We start from the raw sequence: 20,851 nt of genomic DNA on the forward strand, positions 1-20,851 counted from the left end.
ATATAATGCTATACAGCCATCTCTGTATGTTCAGCAATCTAGCGGTACGGCTGTTGAATCACCATATGATCCTGGCATAAAATCACCTCTTTGGGTTATGTTTTATTCTCGTATTTTTCTGTTTGGCCTTAGGTGAACCTGAGCCCAACCCGACAACTCGACCCGAATGGTTTAGATCATTGAAATAAGCAATCCTCACTGCATGATCCATTCGAGAGAGAGAGAGAGAGTCAGGTGGGGTAATTCGTATGATGTAAGAACACTGGAACAGCCACTACTTTTTTAATAAGTGGTGAATGAATGTAAAAAACTTATTACATAATACAAATGATACATTTGCAAATTATTTTTGGAAGGATTCCTAGAAAGATATATCAGGGATTCTCCAGCGGAATCTGAAATAGGAATGTACATTGTATCACTCTTACACGTTTTCTCAAGCAATTCTGGAATGAGATATCATCCAAAACTGCTGAATGGACATTCAATCTACATAACTGTCTCCCAATCGAGGTACAGTAAAATAATTGGCAGAGAAGGGCGAGAAGCCAATCTCTGAATTCCACAATACATTCTGAACAATGTATGAAACCAATAGCACCCTTTCCGAACTGTGATGGTCTCAAAGGAAAGAAACCATACCTGTTTCCAGTTCTAATCTTTGGCCTGTGGCAATGTCGGCCAAGCGATTTCATCGTCTTCACTATATCCGTGTACAAGGAAGTCTGTACAATTCTTCCGGAACCCATGATTATATGGGTTGCGGAATTTCCCCTCTGGACCTCGAAGATACCCATAACGGGCAGCATTTGCCAACTCATTAGTGGTGATGTTCCGTGCAATCTGCATGAAAACTTGGGTTATTAAATTTGAAGAAATTCGACACTTCAATAAGTATAAAATATTGAGACAGATCTTTCCATTTCAGCTATGCACATTTCACTTAGAATATTTCAGCCATCAAGTGCAGGAATTCATGAATGCAAGGCTACAGTTGTGCAATTATCTTGTCTAGAGCAAGGTAGCTGGTAGAGACACTCCTGAAAAAGAAAGTTTGTAAAACTCTCCAGCAACAATTTTAGTAGAAAAGAAATAAACAATGCTTGTTATCAGAAGATTTTATCAATGGAAGTTTGCCTAAGCTTCCAAGCTACCGAAGAATGCACAACACAATCACATACAACAATAATGAGTTATTCACACGAAGATTTGTAGGAGATGACTTTTAGGAGGATTATCTACCCATGGGCGGTATCTAATTAGTCTAGATAGATCCTAAGCCAGGTATCTGGAGTCCATTCTTAGCTAAAGCCGGAGAGGATGGCGAGCACATGGACCATTTCTAGTGACTAAAATTGGATCCATATGGGCCCAACACCCAAGAAGAATAAAGAAACAATTTATTTCAATTCTGAAAGGCTGATCCAGCAATTGACTTGAAATACATTTGACTGACGCAAAAAAAAAAGTGTCAATTCTGATCCGAAAAGTTCAGCATATAGAGTAGAAAACTTTATTTTGATGCGCCAGACCATGTTAGACTTCAAATCTGCATTTATCTAGCTATTGAAAAGGAAGAAGAGGAAGCTATCATACTACTAAATACTAAAAAAGAATAACAACAAGAACACATTAAGCCAACCTATTACCTGTGACGCCTGTGCTACAGTAAAAGCTGCACCTGCAAACAGTGAAACAACGTCCATGACCAGAAATACGATGGCACCTGGATGTTGGGTTACCATATGATGAGCCCATGTTTCAGGAGATGAAAGTATTGTTGGTTCTGTCCATATCCCTGTCATACACGAGGTTTTAATCCTTTAGTTCAAAGTCAAACGATTAACCACAAAACACAGATCTTTGAAGGTTCACTCCATCCCTAATCAACTGCGCGTACTTTGAACTGCAATGACAGCACCGAGAAACGTTGACAAGGTTGCCATACATAGAAACACGAAGAAGTCCCACTTATTTCTCTGCAATTAATCCAAGTAACCAAATAAGATGATGGTAACAGGCAAATAACCTTTTTCTTTACACATCAATAATAAAATGGAAACAAAGGAGCTCTTATCTCACAAGGAAACAAAGGAGCTCTTATCTCACTAGTTAACCACATGAATGGTTGAGCTATACTGACATATTGAGAAGCTCAAACTAAATGTAGACATAATGTGTTTGTCTACCTCATATATCATAGTTATTTGATAATGGATATTTCAAGTACATACTTGATTCATTGTACTTCATACTAAATTGTTGTAAGCCCTATTTCTCACCTTTCCTACACAATTAGATATCCACGGGCAGTGATGGTCAAACTGTTCCACACAATGCTTACAAGTGGGGCAGTGCTTGGAGCGCACCGGTCTAATTATCTGATAAGAATGCCAACAATCCACATAAAATTTCAAGATTGAAAACTCAAAGAAATCAATCATAAGGTGTGAAGATGACAGGATAACAATATTATATTGTTCCGCTAAAAGTCATGAATTAACTGAGAAAAACCTTACCTTGCAGGTAGGGCAAAGTTGAGACCAATTTCCAGTCCAAAGTGAGGAATTGTTCAAATCGATGCTCAACAAAGGATCCTGCAAGATACAGAGGTCAAACCATTATTCAAGTGAACATCCAAAATAAAAGGTTAACATATCAGTTCCTAACAGCCAAAAGCACAATACATCCAATAGATACAACACAAAATTGATACAGAAAGCATTGTGAAATAATTACCTAAATGAGGAAAAAATAGGAAAAGAAACCGCAGAATAGGATATGAGACATTATTGAAGTAGATTAAGTTCAAAATATTTCTGGCTATTGAGTATAATTCTACGCCAATCCCTTATCTAATGAGAATCAAACCCTGTACAATGGGTTTCATTTTTCTTTTTTCCATTTTTTGGCTTTGAACCCCAGTTTAGTCTTTTTTTCATCTAGGATCCAAGTATATAATGTTTCTACAAAATTTACCAAATAAGGTCCGATACTAGCAAATTCATTAATTTCTTCCTTGCAACAATTTGAAGCAACTTGCCCCCTCTTTTATTAACCATCTCGGGCGCTAGGGTCTTTCCCCCTCTTTTATTAACAGATCTCCTTGCCTTATGAAGCAAGTTTTAGTCTCAAGACTTCAAGGTAGCTGGTCCTAAATAAATGCTGAAGCCTAAGAACCTCCAGTGATTAGCAAGAAATATTTTTTTGTTTCTTATAATTTTGCCAAGCTCCTCCCAATAATACCACATAGTTAGTGTAGGGGATGACCAAACTAAACCCCAGTGCCTGCCATTATTAAAAGAGATGGAGGCTCCTGTTGAGAGCAGACCCATTTTATAAAGGCAAAATTTCACTCGAGGCTTTGATAGATGTGGAATTCAATGGCACCTATAGAAAGAAAAAAATATGAACTTCGACAAGGACCATATTTTAATTTTATTTCGCACAACAAAAACTTTTACCAAATCCAAAAATGCGGAGGTGATTACATACGTCTACATCTGCACGATTAGTTAACCCTCCAATACTTCTATTGATGTAACCTGGATCCTTACTGCAAGAAAATAATAGAGATTATCCAATAGTTTCTTTAATACAAGAAAGAATCAAGCAAGTTCTAATGTCGTAGAACTAGAAGCTGAATATACACGAACAAACTTTCATATTCCGTAAGATATTGCATCAACTTGATATGATGACAAGCAAAGATTAAAGTAACTACATGTAACAGAAAAGGAGTGGAGAATTCCAAGTCACAAAAAAATAGTGCAGAAAGTAACATGATTCATTAGATATTCCACAGAGAAATGACAAAAAGCACTATATTATAGGTCCTGTCTTCAGTTAGATAAATCAAGCTGGGATAGACAAATTGTTGGAAAAAAAAAATCTAAATGTGTGAAAAGAGTCCTCCGAGTATAAATCTAGACACAGTCTATGATTTGTGGACACGGACACGGAGTGTCGAACACGGCGACTCAACTCAACTAAGCCTTTGTCCCAAACTACTTGGGGTCGGCTAATGAATCCTTTAGAAAATTTTCAAGAAGAAGGTGAAAGAATCTACCAAGGTCATTTTCTCTCCTATCCAAGGTCATCTGCATGGATCATTTTCTTCCATTCTCTCCTATCCAAGGTCATGTTCTCTGTTATGTTCCTAGCCATCAAGTCTTTCCTCACTGTTTCTACACAAGTTGTTTTCGGTATGCCCCTACCTCTTTTTACTCCATCAACTTGGCACGAGTCACTTCTTCTCACTGGAGCATCTAAAGGCCTACGTTGGATATGCCCAAACCATCTCAAGTGTCGGACACAGCAAACCCCCAAAATTTAGAAATGGGGACACGACTAAATATGAAGTACATATAATCATGAATGTTGATACGGACTTGTGTGTCGAGTTTCAACACGGATACGAGTTGTCGACATGGCAATATCTAAAAATCTAGAAATAGTGACACGTACATACATATAAAATTATTGATTACTATTATAATTTGCAACAGTAGAAATATGGTATTCATTTAACAAACTAAAAGTGTCCAAAGGAGTGTCAACAAATGTGGACACGCGTGTCGTGTCGGACACGTCAGGACACGCGTGTTGGCAATAAATTCAAAGTGTCGGCTAAATCATAGGACACAGTATACAACAGCATAATAGGCAGGACTGCAACACATAATTCCAGGACAGTTGAAAATTTGTACACAATAATCTGGGGTGTTCGTTAATGATGACATATTACCACAAATTGAATGCAATAAATGAAATCAGTAAATCATGAATTCATGATGAGGTGGTGCCTGGGATAATAATTCACAATCATATCCAATCCTTGCATGGTTGGATAATCTTACTAGATCCATATTATACAACCAAGAGCCAAACAAGTATAACGTTTGGACTGAATAGTTATGGAAATCTGGAGTCCGCATTTAAAGATGTAAATAGGCCAATCTTCAGGGAAAAAAAAGAGAGAGGTAAATAGGCCAAACCTACAAATATAAGAGAAAAGCCATCTGCTTGCAGTTTGTGAGTGAAACATGAATTTTGATCAAGTATCAGATGAACGCATATGACCAGGCCATCAAATTTCACATAATCAAATTAGTGAGGAGGAAAAGTCCAGAGTTAGTAGTTGATGACTTAGATGGTTGTTACTTGTTTCCCTACTATAGATGGAGTAGTCTATTTTTCTGTTTACCACCGTGGACACACTACTATCTTTTCCTTTTGCTTACATCAGTAATAAAAAAATAAAAAAACAACTTGGACTTGTTTTAACTTTTAAGGCATCTCAACTATGGTTTTAAATTTTGTCAGGAATTCGAAATTTTGGTTGGGACCGAAAAAATGATTTTTTCTTAAAAAATATTATTATTCCCAAATTTCGGCCGAAATTTGGGAATTAATAAAATAATATTTTTTATTACCGGACTTCGGCCGAAATTTCGGTTTCAGCCAAGGGCGAAACCAAAACCGAAATTTAAATCCATGTCTCCAACACATAAAAAGCAGGCCATGCCATCTCTCGTGGACCTTAATGCTGATGCTGACAGCATACCCGTCTCCGTGGTGAATCCAGCTCATTGCCTCCAAACACCTTTACAGATCGTTTCTGGAACCTAAGGGTGAGGATGCCAACATTGTTGAACGTGATGGCTCAATAACATGAAGTAGAAGTAGGAGACCTCAAAATAAGCGATGTGGCTAGATTTGCAGAGATTGTTAAAGACGAAGAGTCTGCAAATTATTTCTTGCTGTGAAAAGCAAATACATAAATCCTAAATTCGAGAGGATTTCAACACCTCAATGCCTAAAAATGGACAAATCAATTGTAGAGAACTGAAAATTCCCAAATTCTAAAAAATTGAAACAAAAAACCCTAAGAAAACCTCAGGATTATGACGTTTCCAAGATTGGGGAGGCAGGCGGAAGTGAAGCAGGTGACGAAGAGGCAGAACAAAACAATTTGACCTAAAAATAGGAGAAACAGAATGTCCAGGACCTTGCTTCTATCCATCATGGGAAAAGGAAAAAAAAGAACCAGAGAAGTTTTAAAGGCGAGATCCAAAGGGAGCGACAGAGAGGAGAACAAGGGTTTCCGAGTTGGGTTTTGTGGGGAGAAGAAAAAAGAAAACGGGAGAAAGAATCTCAAAAATAAAAATATTTATAGTATTTTCTTATCTTAACATGGAAACAAACATGAAAAAGTATTAAATGGAATCATGATTAAGCCATCTGGGGGATAGATTGCAATGCACAATAATATGACACAAACAGACAGCTTTTCCAGTTGTAGGGTAGATAAAAGCCAGCTGAGTGTACATTATGATCAAATGATAAGCATTGTTAGTGCCTTTTACTATGTTGCACGGTATAGTTATGGTGTACAAGTGTCAAAAATCAGAATCCAACACGGGTATGAAGTGTCACTAGGCAAACCTCGAAAAGTAGGACTCATGGACTCACGAACATATTTTCCATCATTTAAAAGGTTAGCATAATTCTATAACATTTGGCTTATAATATTATAATGGGATGTTCATTCAAAAAAAATATTATAATGAGATGTTCATTTCAAAAAAATAAATATTCTAATGGGATGTAGAATGGGTTATAAAAATCTAATGTTAAAATTTTCATATAAGAGCTTTTCTATTGAGAAGGGTAGAACTAAAAAACCCTTGGTATACGCGAAATACAAATAGAGAAAAAATGATGGAATTTCAGGAGTGTTGCAATGAAATCCAGAGTCATAATGCTGACATGTGCACAAATGGGTAGTAATAATCGGATGTTCTAAGATCCATGGGGTTCATTTTATTGAGTTTTATTTTTCACAATGAGATGAACAAATACATCCCGATATACATTTTTTTTTTCCATAATGTAGGAAACTACTTCGCAAAGAAACTAGCATTAGGCAACAATGAGTTTTAAGGAACCCCAAAGAGTTACCTGCTACATCTATAGAACATTATAAGCGTAACAATTGCAAGAGAAACAGCAATCCATCCCCAAAGTCCAACAACAGCAGTGACCTTTGTAAAAGTAGGCGCTAGCAAGAGTTTTAATGAAGTTAGTAATTTGATCTAGTAAATCATCAATAAGACGTCTCTTTCAAAGAAAGAAAAAAAAAAGCATCAATAAGACCACCACGTACTTACTAAAAAACATTTTCAACACAGCAGTAACTCACCTTCAAGAACTGAGTTGATGAAAAGAACCATGAGGATAATTATAACAAACAATAGAATAGGAGCGTATCCTATCTTTCCAATCCACCCAATGCAAACTTTGTCTTCACAATGATTGCCATGCATTCTCTTTGCATTTGACTAAACACAACAGAACACACAGTTTGTTTTTTAGTAAAGTTCATCATGGTGTTACGAGATGTGGGTAGATGCCTAATGAAATAATCTAAGATTGCTGTAGCTAATGATAACTAACAAGATTCAAAATAAATGAAGACCATACTACTGAGAATTCCAAAAGATAATAGAAGTTCATCTTACTGATGCATCACCTTTTTTTAAAACTTTTTGTTAACCACAAATTAATCACTGCCTCAGTGTATAGATTGCAAAATCGTTCTCATGTTAGCTTTTCCGAGGATGAGGAAGAACTATATATGTACAGAAGGCAAAACTATACCAAGTGCTAGTCTTTAACAACCGTAGATCATTATATTGATAAACGATAAACAACTTTATATAATTACCTTCCCTATAATACCCTAATAATGAGTACCATCCTCCACGAGAATCAAAAAGGCGTTGAATAGGATGATGGGACCCATCATTAGCTAAAAGTCTCTTTTAATTTAGTCGGTTATAAACGAATCATTTGTCATTTTAAGTCATTGAGAGCATTTGAGTCGTTATTTTCAATTCACTTAAGTCGCTTAAGTGACTTTTGAAATAAGATAGAACCTAGCAAATCCCACGACATGTGTTTTAAGTGGGGAAAGCTTTAAGTTGTGGAATTAGGGGTATCTTTCAAAAAAAAAGTTGTGGAATTAGGGGTGGTCTTATTTTCATGGAATTTGAGGGGAACTTTATAGAGTTTAGGATTATGAGTCAAGAGGACCCACATATGTCTTAAGTCTAAGTCTAGGAACAATTTAGAATCGTGAGAGCGAAGTTCTAAATATATTATAGGCCTTAGGGCCATCATTTTGATGATTATGCTTATAAATGCAAGATGCAACCATGGATGAGTGCCCAGCCCTAGGTAGACCATCCCTGTGATGTCCTTGGTATTTATACTTTTCTTATTATCTTCTAAGGTATCTCTTCTAAGTTAAGATGGCTACCGCAAACGGCTCTGGTTTTTCTATTTCTGCCTAGATCTCTCCTTCTGTGAAAAAAATATGAACCAGAGACCCTAGATCTGCAAGCGAATAACCCTCTCGCCAACCAAGACTCCAACCACTAGATCAAAGCGCGTGAGGAAACCCTAGATCTGCAACTCCTAGCTTTGAAGGGGGAAAACAGGGGTTTTCATGGTGAGGCCCCCGTCAAGGGGAAAGGAATACTTGAAATCAGCTAAGAACGATAGAAATGGGAAACCCTTCGGACCCAGGACAAAGCATTTTCAAAAACATTGAGGGTCTTATTGCTGGACGAGATGCGGAAGATACTCCGACGCAAAAGGAAAACTCAGACCCCAAGTTCTCGGAAGATGTAAACGGGCTTCCAAAGAATGGGGTCCCACAATGTTCTGCTTCATCCTCTAGGAAGAACGGGGGAGGAAAAAATGTCGAAACTCGAACCAGTACTCATGGCGACTTTTAAGGCTCTCAATCCCACCAGTGCCCACACTGGACCAGTACATATTCCCGCCGGAAAACACAGAGATAACCCATACCAGTTCAGAGGTAGACGGTGGGAGGAAGAAGACACCAAGTTTGGCAAAGGTCCAAACCACTTCACAACTCTTACACAAAAATGGAAATGTCCAGTCAAGCATGGCTGATTTTTCCGAGGATACTGAATACTCTCTTGAAAAATCAGTCTTTGAAAAGGATGTGACCCCTGAAATTAGTAGTGCAAGGCAGACAGGTCGGCAACTGGATACAGCTAGATCCCCCAAAGATTTGAATTTTCTCCCAACAGAAAGTAACAACTCAGAACCATCTTCTTCCTCAACTAACCTGGGAAAGTGGAGTTATTTGTTTTCGAAACCAATAGAAAGCTCTTTAGATTCACAGCTCGACTTCTATCAACCGCTTTCAGAGGAAGAAGAAATCATGGTGGGTGTCCCAGACGATGCTATCACAAAAGCTGAACACAGATGGAAGCACTGCCTCGTCAGCTACCTAATTGGAAAGAGGCCATTCTATCTGGCTTTTCGCGAATTCCTACTGAAAAGATAGACGTTGAAGGGAGAATTTCAGATGATAGGACTAGCGAACAGCTTCCTCCTTTTCAAATTTGTTAATGAAGAAGACTGCATCTTGGTGCTGGAATCCCAACCACCATGTATGGAGGAAGACCATTAGTTCTTCAGAAGTGGTCTCCGGAATGCACTCTGGAAAGACCAAAACTCTCCACAATCCCCATTTGGGTAAGATTTCCGGGACTCCATCTAAAATTCTGGACTAAGAAAGGATCAAGCATTATAGCGAGCGGCATTGGGAAACCTCTCTACATGGACACACACACTACGGAAGGATCGAGACTTAGCCACGCAAGAGTTTGTGTTGAAGTGAATGCTGAAAAGGATCTCCCATCTGAAGTAATCATTCAAACTACAACCGGAAGGGTCACTCAAAGTGTGGAATACGATTGGAAACCAACATCATGTAAAGTCTGCAAAGATTTCAGCCACACCAATGAAAGATGCCCAGTCACAAACACAAATCAAGGGAGAGCTAGTCACAAGGTTACCAGACAAAAATGGGTGCAAGTTAGAAAAGAGCCAAATGGTTTTCTGGATAAGGAGGACCTCGGGAATGAACTAAAGGTTGAGGAAGGACAAAGAGAAATCAATCAGAAACAGAAAGAAGACACTCTTGAAGTCCCCACAAACAATCTTTTCAGCATTCTAGATGATGTTGATCAAGAAGTCAGACCCATCACATATACTTTCCAACAGGATCAGAACAATGTGATCCCAGCAAATTTTCAAGAAAAAAAATACTACTCCTGATGAAAATGAAGAAATGGAAGAAGACCCTCAATCAGAAGTGGAAGAAAGAGACCTCGACAATTCAAAGTCTCCAACACAAGATAGAACCTCACCACAAAAGAAGGCACCATCCATGTCCCTGAGTATAACTCCAGCACAAAAACCCCACGAAAATGAAGAGAGGCAGGAGGCAAGTAGAAAGAACCGATAGAATTTGCGGAAGAGCCAGCTAGGAAGTTGAGTAAGAGGATGATAGACGCCCTTGGTTATTAGGGTTCTCGAGGTTTTTTGTGCTTCCTCTTTTTCTTAGATACTGCTTCTAAGGATAGGTCTTGTCGTTGTTCTCTCGGTATGTATCCCTATTCTTGTGATAGGGTTAGTGTTTTTACGCTGATTGTATCATCTTTGAGATTCTAATAAACCGGTAGGGCCAAACTTCAGCTTACCTATAAAAAAAAATCCTTCTATTTTCTTTGCTTCTTAAGAACCGTGAATCCCTAACCGACCTACTAATATCTTTCCTGTTATCATTACTTGGAGATCTGTTGGCCAACATATCCCGCATCTCAGCTGCCATGAAAAAGGATATGGCTTTGCTCTCCAACGCACAAAAGCGAGTCCCAAAGATTTACTCGTTTTCAAAATGCTATTTTCAACCCTTCAAACGTAGCTTCTGACAATTGATCAAACCCCTTATTACTAGGCTCCCACACAATAGGAACTTCATCGATCTAAGGACCCACAACTAACAACAGCTCATCATCCTCCCTTAGCTGGGCGAAATGTGGCTTCATGCAAGGCAGGCTTTCCTCTTCATTTGATCTACTGCCGTAACCAATTGATGGTCAACCAAGGAAGTGCAACTCCCATTCAACTAGATTCTAGAATCGCCCTCTATAAATTGCAAATCTGTAGTCTAAGTATAAACAACCAGAGAAGGATAATCAAGCATATCTTAGCCCCTCTAGCCTTGGTTCCAAACAACGCATGCATTCCATCCAAGTAGTTGTCACAACCGAACGTATTGACCCAATCCTAGCGAAGATAGCACGCTTCTTAGTTTTCAAGACTAGATTTGGTGTACACCTCTCTCCTGGACAACTAATCTCAAGTTCTGACTTAGTGCCAACTACCAACCCCTAATACTCATCACACCCATCCTGCAACAAAGAACCAAAAGGAGAAATGCTTGCTTCTACAAGAAAGTGAAAAACTACTCGTAGCTATCAAAGGACACACCGACATCACCTCTTCCCAAGACCGACTCTCCACTCCCGGTCTATGTGCAACATCTGTGGTCCCTGAGCTCTCAAGAGGGGATGGCATGACCTCAGGATCCAAAGCATCGCTGGCATTAAACCTTAGCTCACTCGAACGATCGAGCGCAAAACAATGGGACCCATCCATTGATCGCTTGCTGATCGACCAGAAGGATAGCTGAAATAGTAAGAAGTTTGGGACGACAGACATGGCTAAGAGCTTGCGTCTCAGGAAGCGAACCGAGACCAATCATGGTGCTCAACCCATGTGGGCCACCTAAGACTTGGAAATGAGGCCCACCCGCCAAACCAGCATGCACTAAGGATGACATTTAGCAATAGTGAAAATCCTAACACCCTGAGTCCCATCAGAACCAATTGGCCAAACCGAGACTAGCTCAGCCTCTCCTAGACCAGTCACCCCACCATCTTTCGAACCCAACCCTCTAATTTAAAACTAAGCCACAAGCCCAGAAGCACAACCCCTCATCGATGGAAAAAGACAACACCTCCGCTATGCAAGACACCAGCAACTGCCGTGAGGGTCCTGCCTCCCCAGAATCATAGACGATTTAATCGTGAGCTGGCTTCGAGGTGGGAAGGGGCTCTTAGTTATTTCATTCAGACAATGATGAGAGAAAGGAGAGACGATAGGAGTGGTGTTTTAAGGAAATGGTGTGATGAGGAAAAGGAGAACGGATAGGGTTGGTGGTGGTGGTAGTGGTAGCGATGGTTGGTAGAGAAGAAGATGAAAGAGGGAGAGATAGAAACATAAAGGAAGAACCTGAAGGGGTCTTTAGCCATTTACTAATAATGGGGAAAAGAAAATAAAGTGGAGTGTCATGATAAAAAAAACAGGAGTGCTGGTATCAGTTACCTAAACAATATATTTAACCTATCATATTATTATTCTAGCCATAGGAAAATTGCCTAGGCACCCATGGGGGATGATCGCAACCTATTTCTAGAATTTGGTTGCCTTGAGGAACTTAATAATTGTGTCCAACAAGTTTTTATTAGGCGAGACAAATGAGTTTTTGACCAACTTGATAGGGCCAATGCTGCATCAACTTGTGGGTTCAATACGTCTTTTGAGGCATTAAAGGAGCCCTAGTAAATCCAGGGTTTATATACAAAGAAAATTTTAGTAATTATAGGGCAAAAAGGTGGATGATGATTCTCCTCCTCTAGCTTAAGAAATTAATACAACTAGTGCTGTCTTGGAAACTTGTCAAGAGGACAATGAGGATGATGGATATGTTCTGCTGGCCTACCACTTCTTGGCATCTACCAAGGATGATTTGCATTTAAACTGCATTGAATCACTGGTAAATGGAAAGAGTCACGAAGGATGATAGGATCATAGAAAAGACCGAGATTCAATTAGAACCAAAACACATGTTGTACAATATAAAAAAGAATAGAAGGTCAAAGTGTGCAAGGAGTCAAAACCTACTCATCATTTTAGCAAACTAATCTTTAATTTTGGTTCCTTGTATCAAGATATCAGAAATCTTGAAGCGTAAATGCATTTTTCCATCATACAAATGACATGAATGGACCCTAGATTCAATTATCATATAGTGTTAATCGGCAGTCACTTAAATATCCAAATGTGGGAATTTGTATTAATAAGAATGATAGCAGCTCAAAAAGTACGTACAAGCAAAAAAGCGACATGCCGATGACCTTTATCAGAAGCTAGCTGAGCAGGAGTAAATCCAGCATTATCTTTCACCATTAATTCTTCCTTTGTGCCTGCATGAACAAGTACCGTGCATGCCTCCACATTTCCTCTTATTGCAGCCCAATGCAACGGTGTACAACCTTACAACATGAGAACATAAACATGAATAGTAACTGAAATCAGTTCTTTTACCAAAGCATTTTTAGACGAGTCTGTTTCACCCCCGTCGCAACTAAGAGTGTCGCCTGAAAATCAGCCATTCACTTTTTTGTGAATGGCTGAGATTAATCCCACTCAAAATCATGTTTTTTAAACTCAGCCATTCACAAAAAAGTGAATGGTGGCGCACTTAGTAGCGAGGGAGGTGAAATGGCCTCTTTTTAAATTCTAGATCTATTTAATATTGAAAAATTTCTTCTTTTCTATCTGTAATTTGCTATATCTTGCTTATATCAAGCAATGTATTACTTTCTCTCTACACGAAAATCTGCCAAGAAATTATAACAATTTGCAATGAGACTGGAACCTAGTTCTTCATCCATACAGTACTAAGACCTAAGGCTTTATTTAGTGGTATTAAAAATACTGCACACACTCAAGAAAAATCCAACAGAAACCTAATGACTAAACAGACCAGTGGAACATAAGTTACAAAGAAAATGGTAGTGATTATACCTTCTTTATCCTTTGTCCCTTGGTATGCATCCCTAAACAAAAGTAATCTTACAGTATCTGCGAAGCCTTTATAAGCAGCCCTGGTCAACAGCATTACATGTTTAGCATGACTAGCAGCACAGCCATAATGTACATAATTCAATTATTACACATTTTCAAATTAGTTGAAATGACATACTATTAGAAAAAGAACATAGCTCAAGCATAAAGTCAAAATCCTGGAAGATCAGACTATTATTCTTGTATGTCAAAACACTATTTATCTTCCAGTAATTTACAATGGTAAAGAAAATCATAACCACTTGAGGGAAACAGACAACAAGGGTGATCGACCACCTATATCTGATTACATTCAACTCCATCCACATATAACCACACAAGCTAGATTCATTTGGGTCATAGAAAGCTGATAAAGCCCAATCAGAATTGTCCATGATCCTCCTTAAACAAATCAAAACCAAGAATCGCCCAATAATCTCCTCTTTCCATTCTAGCATTGCATTATCCTAAGCCACAAGGATACCCCCAGATGCTCCGCTAGCATCTAATGTAGAAATCTTGAAGCCGCATGTGCCCCCCAGATCCAAAACAATCGACTTGGGCACGTTGGCTTATCTTTGTTTCTTTAAGAGAGAAGATGTTGGGTTTATAACGCATCATAAAGTCCTTCACATGAGCCTTTTTCTTAGGGATTCCCAATCTCCTAATGTTCTAGCTCAAATATCCATGGGATGACCACTAAAGCTACGTTTCCTCCACATGTACCCCTGTCGGCAGGTTTATCGCACCCTTGTAATAAATTTTTTTGTTGAAAGGTACCCTTGAAATAATTTTCTACCATATGAACCCCCATCATAATTTATACTCGATTGCAAGCTGAACTCCCATCATAATTTATACTCGATTGCAACCTGGCCAATTCTCTGGATAGTTTGTTGGAAGCACGAGTGCTAGGGGTACTGGGAGATATGGACAGCAATCTATTCCTTATGCTACTATGAAGGATGCCTGAGCCTTTGCTTCGATACCTAAGAAGGAATGACAAAGTGACTTACTAGGACGATCCAGCTCACTGATCCCCTTGAAGATCAAGAAAGATCAAGATTAAGAAAAGATCGAGATCAAGAAAAGGTGGAATGAAGATCAAGAGGGCGAAGGGGAAGTAGTTTAGAAACACAGCAAGAAAGGGTGAAGAGGCGAGGGGAGAAAAAGAGAGGAAAGAAATGGAAATACAAAGATTGAGACAAGGAAACAAGAGGGGGAGTGGGATGGAAGAATGTAAGGAGGGAGGAGGATGGTGAAATGGATAGTTGAAGGAAGAAAGGGAGAAAATGTAGTGGGAGGGGATAGATAGGATGAAGTTTCTTCACTTTTCCAAAGTTAGCTCTTATTTTATGTGGTTGTCCAGGATATTTATATTAAGAGGTTGAATTATTTAAGTGGTGAGACCCTATATTGGAGCAATAGGTTAAAAGAAAAGGCATTAAAAGGTTTTTAAATGACTTTTAGGCTGTTAACTAATAGGAAATAAGTGGGTCAGGGGTAAAAGGCTATAAAATATAAGTCTTAAAAGGATAGGTGGGTGATGAAAAAAGGGGTAAGGTGGGTCATAGGCTGACATGGATATCCCCCACTTCTAGGCTAAATAAAATGCTAATAATCCAAATGATCAATATACATATCTATGCCAACAAGTAATAAGAAATTATAAACAAGTCATTCAAATAGACAATGGCATGTTTACTCAAACAAGGTTTTTAATTTAATACAACCACACATTAGAAAGCACATTAAGTGTAACATACCAATGCAGGGGGCTCCTCCCGTCATTATCTGGTGGGTCAAAATCTGCACCATACCTAGTGATGATATGGTTTAGGAAACCTGTTTGTCCAAACTGAGCTGCAACATGAACTGTCTGGTGCAAAGACACCAAGGAATTCAAACAAGAAGTTCAATGGCTAGACATACAAGAAATGGATTACACATAAATGGCAGTCTTTGCATGCCAGAAAGATCACAATCTGCTGCCAGAATCACACAGCCTTTAAACTTCAGTTTATTGCAAAAACAGAACATCCAATTCTCAGCATTATTATAATAATAATCATCACAGGATTAGTTTAAACAGGCTAAGCATATTCAAAAGATGGCCTACCAACAAGCAATAAAATGTTGTTGAAGGAAAAATGGTGCAGGCAATTTCTTATATAAGAGAGGAAGAATTGAATGCTTGAAGTTGAAAAACATATTTCAAATCCAATAATTGGGAAAATGAACATATAAAGCAGCATTGTCGGAAGGAATCTCATATTTCCACCCCTTCATTTACTGCATCCGCCCATTTTTTAAAATGAATTTTTTTTTGTGGATTTTGTCTTATAATGTGTAAAATACCATTCTTTCTAGCCTTAATTTGAATTGTGGCCAGCCTACGATTTAGCCGACACTTTGAATTTATTGCCGACACGTGTGTCCTGCCGTGTCCAACACCATGGTTTTAAATTTCGGCTTTCGGTGGAAAACGAAACGAAATTCACAGTGAGTCGGAAAACTACCAAACTTCGCCGAAACGTTTCATTTCAGTAAAATTTCGGTGAAATTCACTTTGAATTTATTGCCGACACGTGTGTCCTGCTGTGTCCAACACCATGGTTTTAAATTTCGTCTTTCGGTGGAAAACGAAACGAAATTCACAGTGAGTCGGAAAAGTACCAAACTTCGCCGAAACGTTTCGTTTCAGTAAAATTTCGGTGAAATTTAGGAAATTTCGGTGAAGGACAAAATTTCACCCAAAATTTTGGAAATTTCACTGAAATTTCGATGAAATTTTTACAAGATTTCGTCCAAAATTTCGTACCGAAACCAAAACGTTTCGGTTTCGCTGATGACCGAAACCGAAACCAAGATTTAAAACCTTGTCCGACACGACACGAGTGTCCACACTCCTTTGGACACTTTTAGTATGCTAAATGAATACCATATTTCTACTATTGCAAATTATGATAGTAATCAGTTATTTTATACGTATGTACGTGTCACTATTTCTAGATTTTTAGATGTAGCCATGTCAGACAACTTGTATCCATGTTGAAACTCGACACACGAATCTGTATCAACAATCATGATTATATGTACTTCATATTTTAGCCGCGTTCTAAATTTTGGGGGTTTGCCTTCTCCTACAATCCGTGTCCATGTCAGCACGCAACACTCGTGTCCATGTCCACAAATTAGAGTGGCCAGCCATATTTTTGCTTCATTTGAAACTCGTAAACCCTTCCCTTACCTCCGAACTTGTCTGCATGTCAGTTCATTATGGTAATTTATGGAATTTTTTTAGACGGTTGAGAAATATTAAAGACAGTCTATTGAAAATTGGGAATATGACTGTTAATTTCAATTTATTTTCGATTATTTTTTCCGGGTCATCTTATATGCAAATCCAAAGGACATTGAAAACTACCACAATGATTAAACATATTCACCGAAACCTTCACAACAAATCTAAAATGTGACGCCATAACAAACATCCCTGCACATATGGTAAAAAAAGTGGAAAAATAAAAGTCTTTCGAGTTTCAGCTTATTCAGGAAAAAATCCACCCAGTAATTCAGGACAATAAGCTAAGTTCAATTAGAAATCATTCAATCCTAAATGATTTTCACCAAAAATATAACTATTGATAAGATAAGTAACACGCATTTACTCTAAATATGGAATTATCAGATAAATTACCCTGTATCCATTAACATCGGCAGCTTCAACCCGAGCTCCGTTCTGCAAAAGCACATCTGCAACTGCGACCGCACCTCGCACTGCCGTCCAATGCAAAGCCGTCTGCTGCGTATTATCGGCAGCATTGACGTCACCCCCGTGCTACACAAATGATAAATGTGAGTAAATTACACAAAAATCCAATTTTTTGCCCATTTCTATGTCATGTCATCGAATATGGTAGCTAAAACAAGAGCCTTATTAGATGGACTGAGATATTGCAGAACTTTAGACCTCAACAAAGTCCAATTTAATCTCATTAAAAACAACAATTCGCATCCATAGACTTATCTATTTTTTTCTCAAAGATATATTGCTCTCATTTCTAGAATGAACTGCTTCATATCTCACATGAACAGAGAAGGTAATCCTGCTGCAGATTCGTTGGCTAAGCATGCTTGTTCTACTAGGCTTAATGAAACTGTTTGGAACTGGTTGGATCTCCCAAGAGACACGAGAGGGGCTGTTTGATGTGTTCGTAATGTTCGCGTTAGACTAGTATTTTATATTGTGGTGTGGTTTCCTTAGGATTTTGTTTGGGTTTAAGAATCAAGGTGGCATGTCTTCTTGTACTTCTTTTATTTCTATCAATAAAATTTTAGGTTCCGCCCCGTGTTCCTAGATAAATTCCAGGTTAAAAAACACAGAAATTAAACCCTAAGACCTTTGCCATTAAAAAAAAAAAAAACACAGAAATTCAAATTCAACTCAGAATACAGCAATCTGATATACCTCGATGATGTACTGAGCAACATCGGCATAATTGTTCAGAGAAGCCCATTGAAGAGAGTAATAGCCATTACCGTCTGGTTTCGAGAGAGATTCTCCATCCTCCTCTACAAATTTCCTCAATTTCTCTAAATTTCCGTAAGAAGATGCAGAGAATATGTCGAGGATGTTAATTTCGTTAGGGTTTCCGTTCGTGGAAGCTGAATTCTGCTGGATTTTGGAGTCTGAAACGACTTCGATTTCTGAATCGGGAGAAGACATTTCCTTGCATGAATCTGGAGAGAAATTTATGGATCGGAGAGATTGGGAAAGGGAGAAGTAGCTGAATCGATTTTTCTAGGGTTTGGATTAGGGTTTTGAAACAGGAATTTTGTTAGACGAGGGTATTTTAGTCATTGTGCAAGGGAGAAATAAACCCATTTAGTCGGGACGTCAGTTCTTCTCGTGAAAAACTAGGTGAGGAGCGAGGTTGAGTGCTATTATCTATTTATGTGGGTCCCAATTGTAAGAAAGTATTACAAAATCAACTATTTAACTTTTGATGGATTAAGGACATATAAGATCATCCAAATCAAGGTGTTTTCGGCTAAACTCATCGTGGAAAGTAGTGTTTGGCACATGAACCCTTGCTAATAGTGTAATAACAAAGGGTGTGGAAATATCAAATCCATTTGAAAATAAAAAATAGCCATGGTTTTGATATTTCCACACCCCCTTGCTATTAGAGGGTACTTGAGGAACTTCCTCCAAACTGTTCCGAAGCCAAGTTTTGTTCGTTCGGTTATGCAGCATAAACTCAGAGAGTAGGGAAATAAGTAAAGGGTGTCATTACCCATATAGAAAGATAAACTCAGAGAGTAGGGAAATAGGTAAAGGGTGTCATTACCCATATAGAAAGAAGAAAAAGAGACGGGAAACACCATTACCAAGAAGAAATTTCAAATAAATTTGCACCTTTTTTTTTTTTTTTTTTTATGAATTTTGGCTTGGATGTTATAAAAAGAAGACAAGAACGCCACCTCGACACATATGAAATTATTATTACCCAAGAGATATCAGAAGAAGTCTCTTTGGAGTTCAATACAATATTGGTAACAAAGGGGAGAATTTTGCTGATGTGGCACCCAAATGCAAGGCAAAATCCTAAGGGCCCGTTTGGATACCTCATATTTTGCATTTGGATTTGGATTTGGGATTGAGTTTTGAATACAAAATGAATAGATCCGCCAGCTCATGTTGAGGGAGACAGAGAGGGAAGGGGGTACTTCCTACTTGAGGGGGAGAAGTTGAGGAGCACTGAGGGTGAAGGAATCTGCCAGATCTGTGGATTTCCAATTACTTATTTCCACAACTTATTTGGAAATCTGATTTTTTTTCACTGTCAGCCGCCGATTTGGAAATCCAAGGATTTGATCCGGATCCAAATCACAACGCAAAATGTGAGAAATTCAAATCAAAATCTTCTCGGCATCCAAACGGGCCCTAAGTTTAATTGGCTTTGTGCAACCACACACACCAGTTTGTTATGAATGAGCTGAAAAACTAGTCTTCTAATCATTTTCCAAGCCTTTTTGAGCCACCAAGTTAGTCTTTTGATCCTTTCAATTGGAATAAATTTTTAGGGATCTTTGCATATTGGTCCAAAGGTTTGTAAAATATTGTCTAATTAGTTGTTAAAATGTCTCTATTATCAAAATAATCACTATTTAAAAGAATCATTTTAGTACTTAAGATAATACTATCTAAAACATCTCTGAAATTAACTTTTGTTAATCGAAGTCTCTATTTATTTCAAATTAGAATTTTACCATAATTTTTTCTCAAGTTTCGAGTGATTGGAGGTTGGGAATTGAGCCTTGACACACCACCTCACAAGTTAGATGTATTGGAGGCCCCACCACAAGTCTTAATATCCTCTGTGTATACCTCCCCCAGGCGCTGATAATATTACATGAAAGGAAAGACCCATATAAACATATATCTCAAACCAATAGCATCGATTGAAGAATCACATCAGAGTACAGATCTCATTTTGACTCACCAAACCTAATATTAGTCGGAGGTCAGGTGTATCGATGAGGTTCAGTTGTGTTTCTTTGACTAACTTAATGTTTAGTTGCACCATTTTGAAATGCTCAAAACAAACTTAGAACCGAGGCAAAACACACCTTAAGGAGGGTATTCTCAGAATCCCACTTTAGAATATGATATTTCAAAGTATTTTCCAACATACTAAGAGGAATACACGGGCACATATTTAATTTATTGAGGAATACACAGGCGTATTTCCCAATGAGAAATATAGGTGAGAAAGCTAAATGTGAGGAGACATACATTTAATTGAGGGCCTAAGAACATCAACTATTCAGCACGAACTGATGAACACCGTACGATCTCATGCACACCACATATTGATCAATGCTCATCCACACAGGCTCACATACTAAAATTTTAGTCATTTTTAGAGTCGGTCTGTTGAATGATAATCTATTTGTAGTTGGCAGAAGTCCTTCAATCAGAAGGATACGATCGTCTGACTGATCTGATTTAGCAAATTTTATGTTGCGTTTCGAGCTTCATCGA

The 20,851-nt window shown here is 38.3% G+C and overlaps 1 protein-coding gene across 1 annotated transcript; it reads right to left on the reverse strand.

Moving 5' to 3' along the window:
• Positions 1–249: 249 nt before the first annotated feature.
• On the reverse strand, positions 250–18,686 carry LOC143876194 (putative protein S-acyltransferase 23). The gene is made up of 13 exons (XM_077377886.1): positions 18,272–18,686; positions 17,501–17,641; positions 15,567–15,679; positions 13,762–13,841; positions 13,063–13,226; positions 7,205–7,343; positions 6,964–7,063; positions 3,496–3,556; positions 2,520–2,597; positions 2,283–2,381; positions 1,901–1,979; positions 1,650–1,798; positions 250–843 (listed from the first exon to the last, which is right to left on the reverse strand). Exons 1-13 carry the CDS (start codon positions 18,527–18,529, stop codon positions 655–657), a joined length of 1,650 nt encoding a protein of 549 aa, XP_077234001.1. The 5' UTR covers positions 18,530–18,686; the 3' UTR covers positions 250–654.
• Positions 18,687–20,851: the final 2,165 nt, after the last annotated feature.

This window comes from Tasmannia lanceolata, unplaced genomic scaffold (genome assembly GCF_043159265.1).
Source record: "Tasmannia lanceolata isolate RefF3 unplaced genomic scaffold, GAP_Taslan_0.1 ptg000004l, whole genome shotgun sequence".
NCBI lineage: Eukaryota > Viridiplantae > Streptophyta > Magnoliopsida > Canellales > Winteraceae > Tasmannia > Tasmannia lanceolata.

Coding starts and splice junctions, on each gene's coding strand:
- LOC143876194 (XM_077377886.1), bottom strand. CDS start 18,529: ATGTCTTCTCCCGATTCAGAAATCGAAGTCGTTTCAGACTCCAAAATC. Junction 7,064..7,204: donor CATCAACTCAGTTCTTGAAG/GTGAGTTACTGC, acceptor AACTCTTGCTAG/CGCCTACTTTTACAAAGGTC. Junction 2,598..3,495: donor CTAATCGTGCAGATGTAGAC/GTATGTAATCAC, acceptor TGTATCTTGCAG/GATCCTTTGTTGAGCATCGA.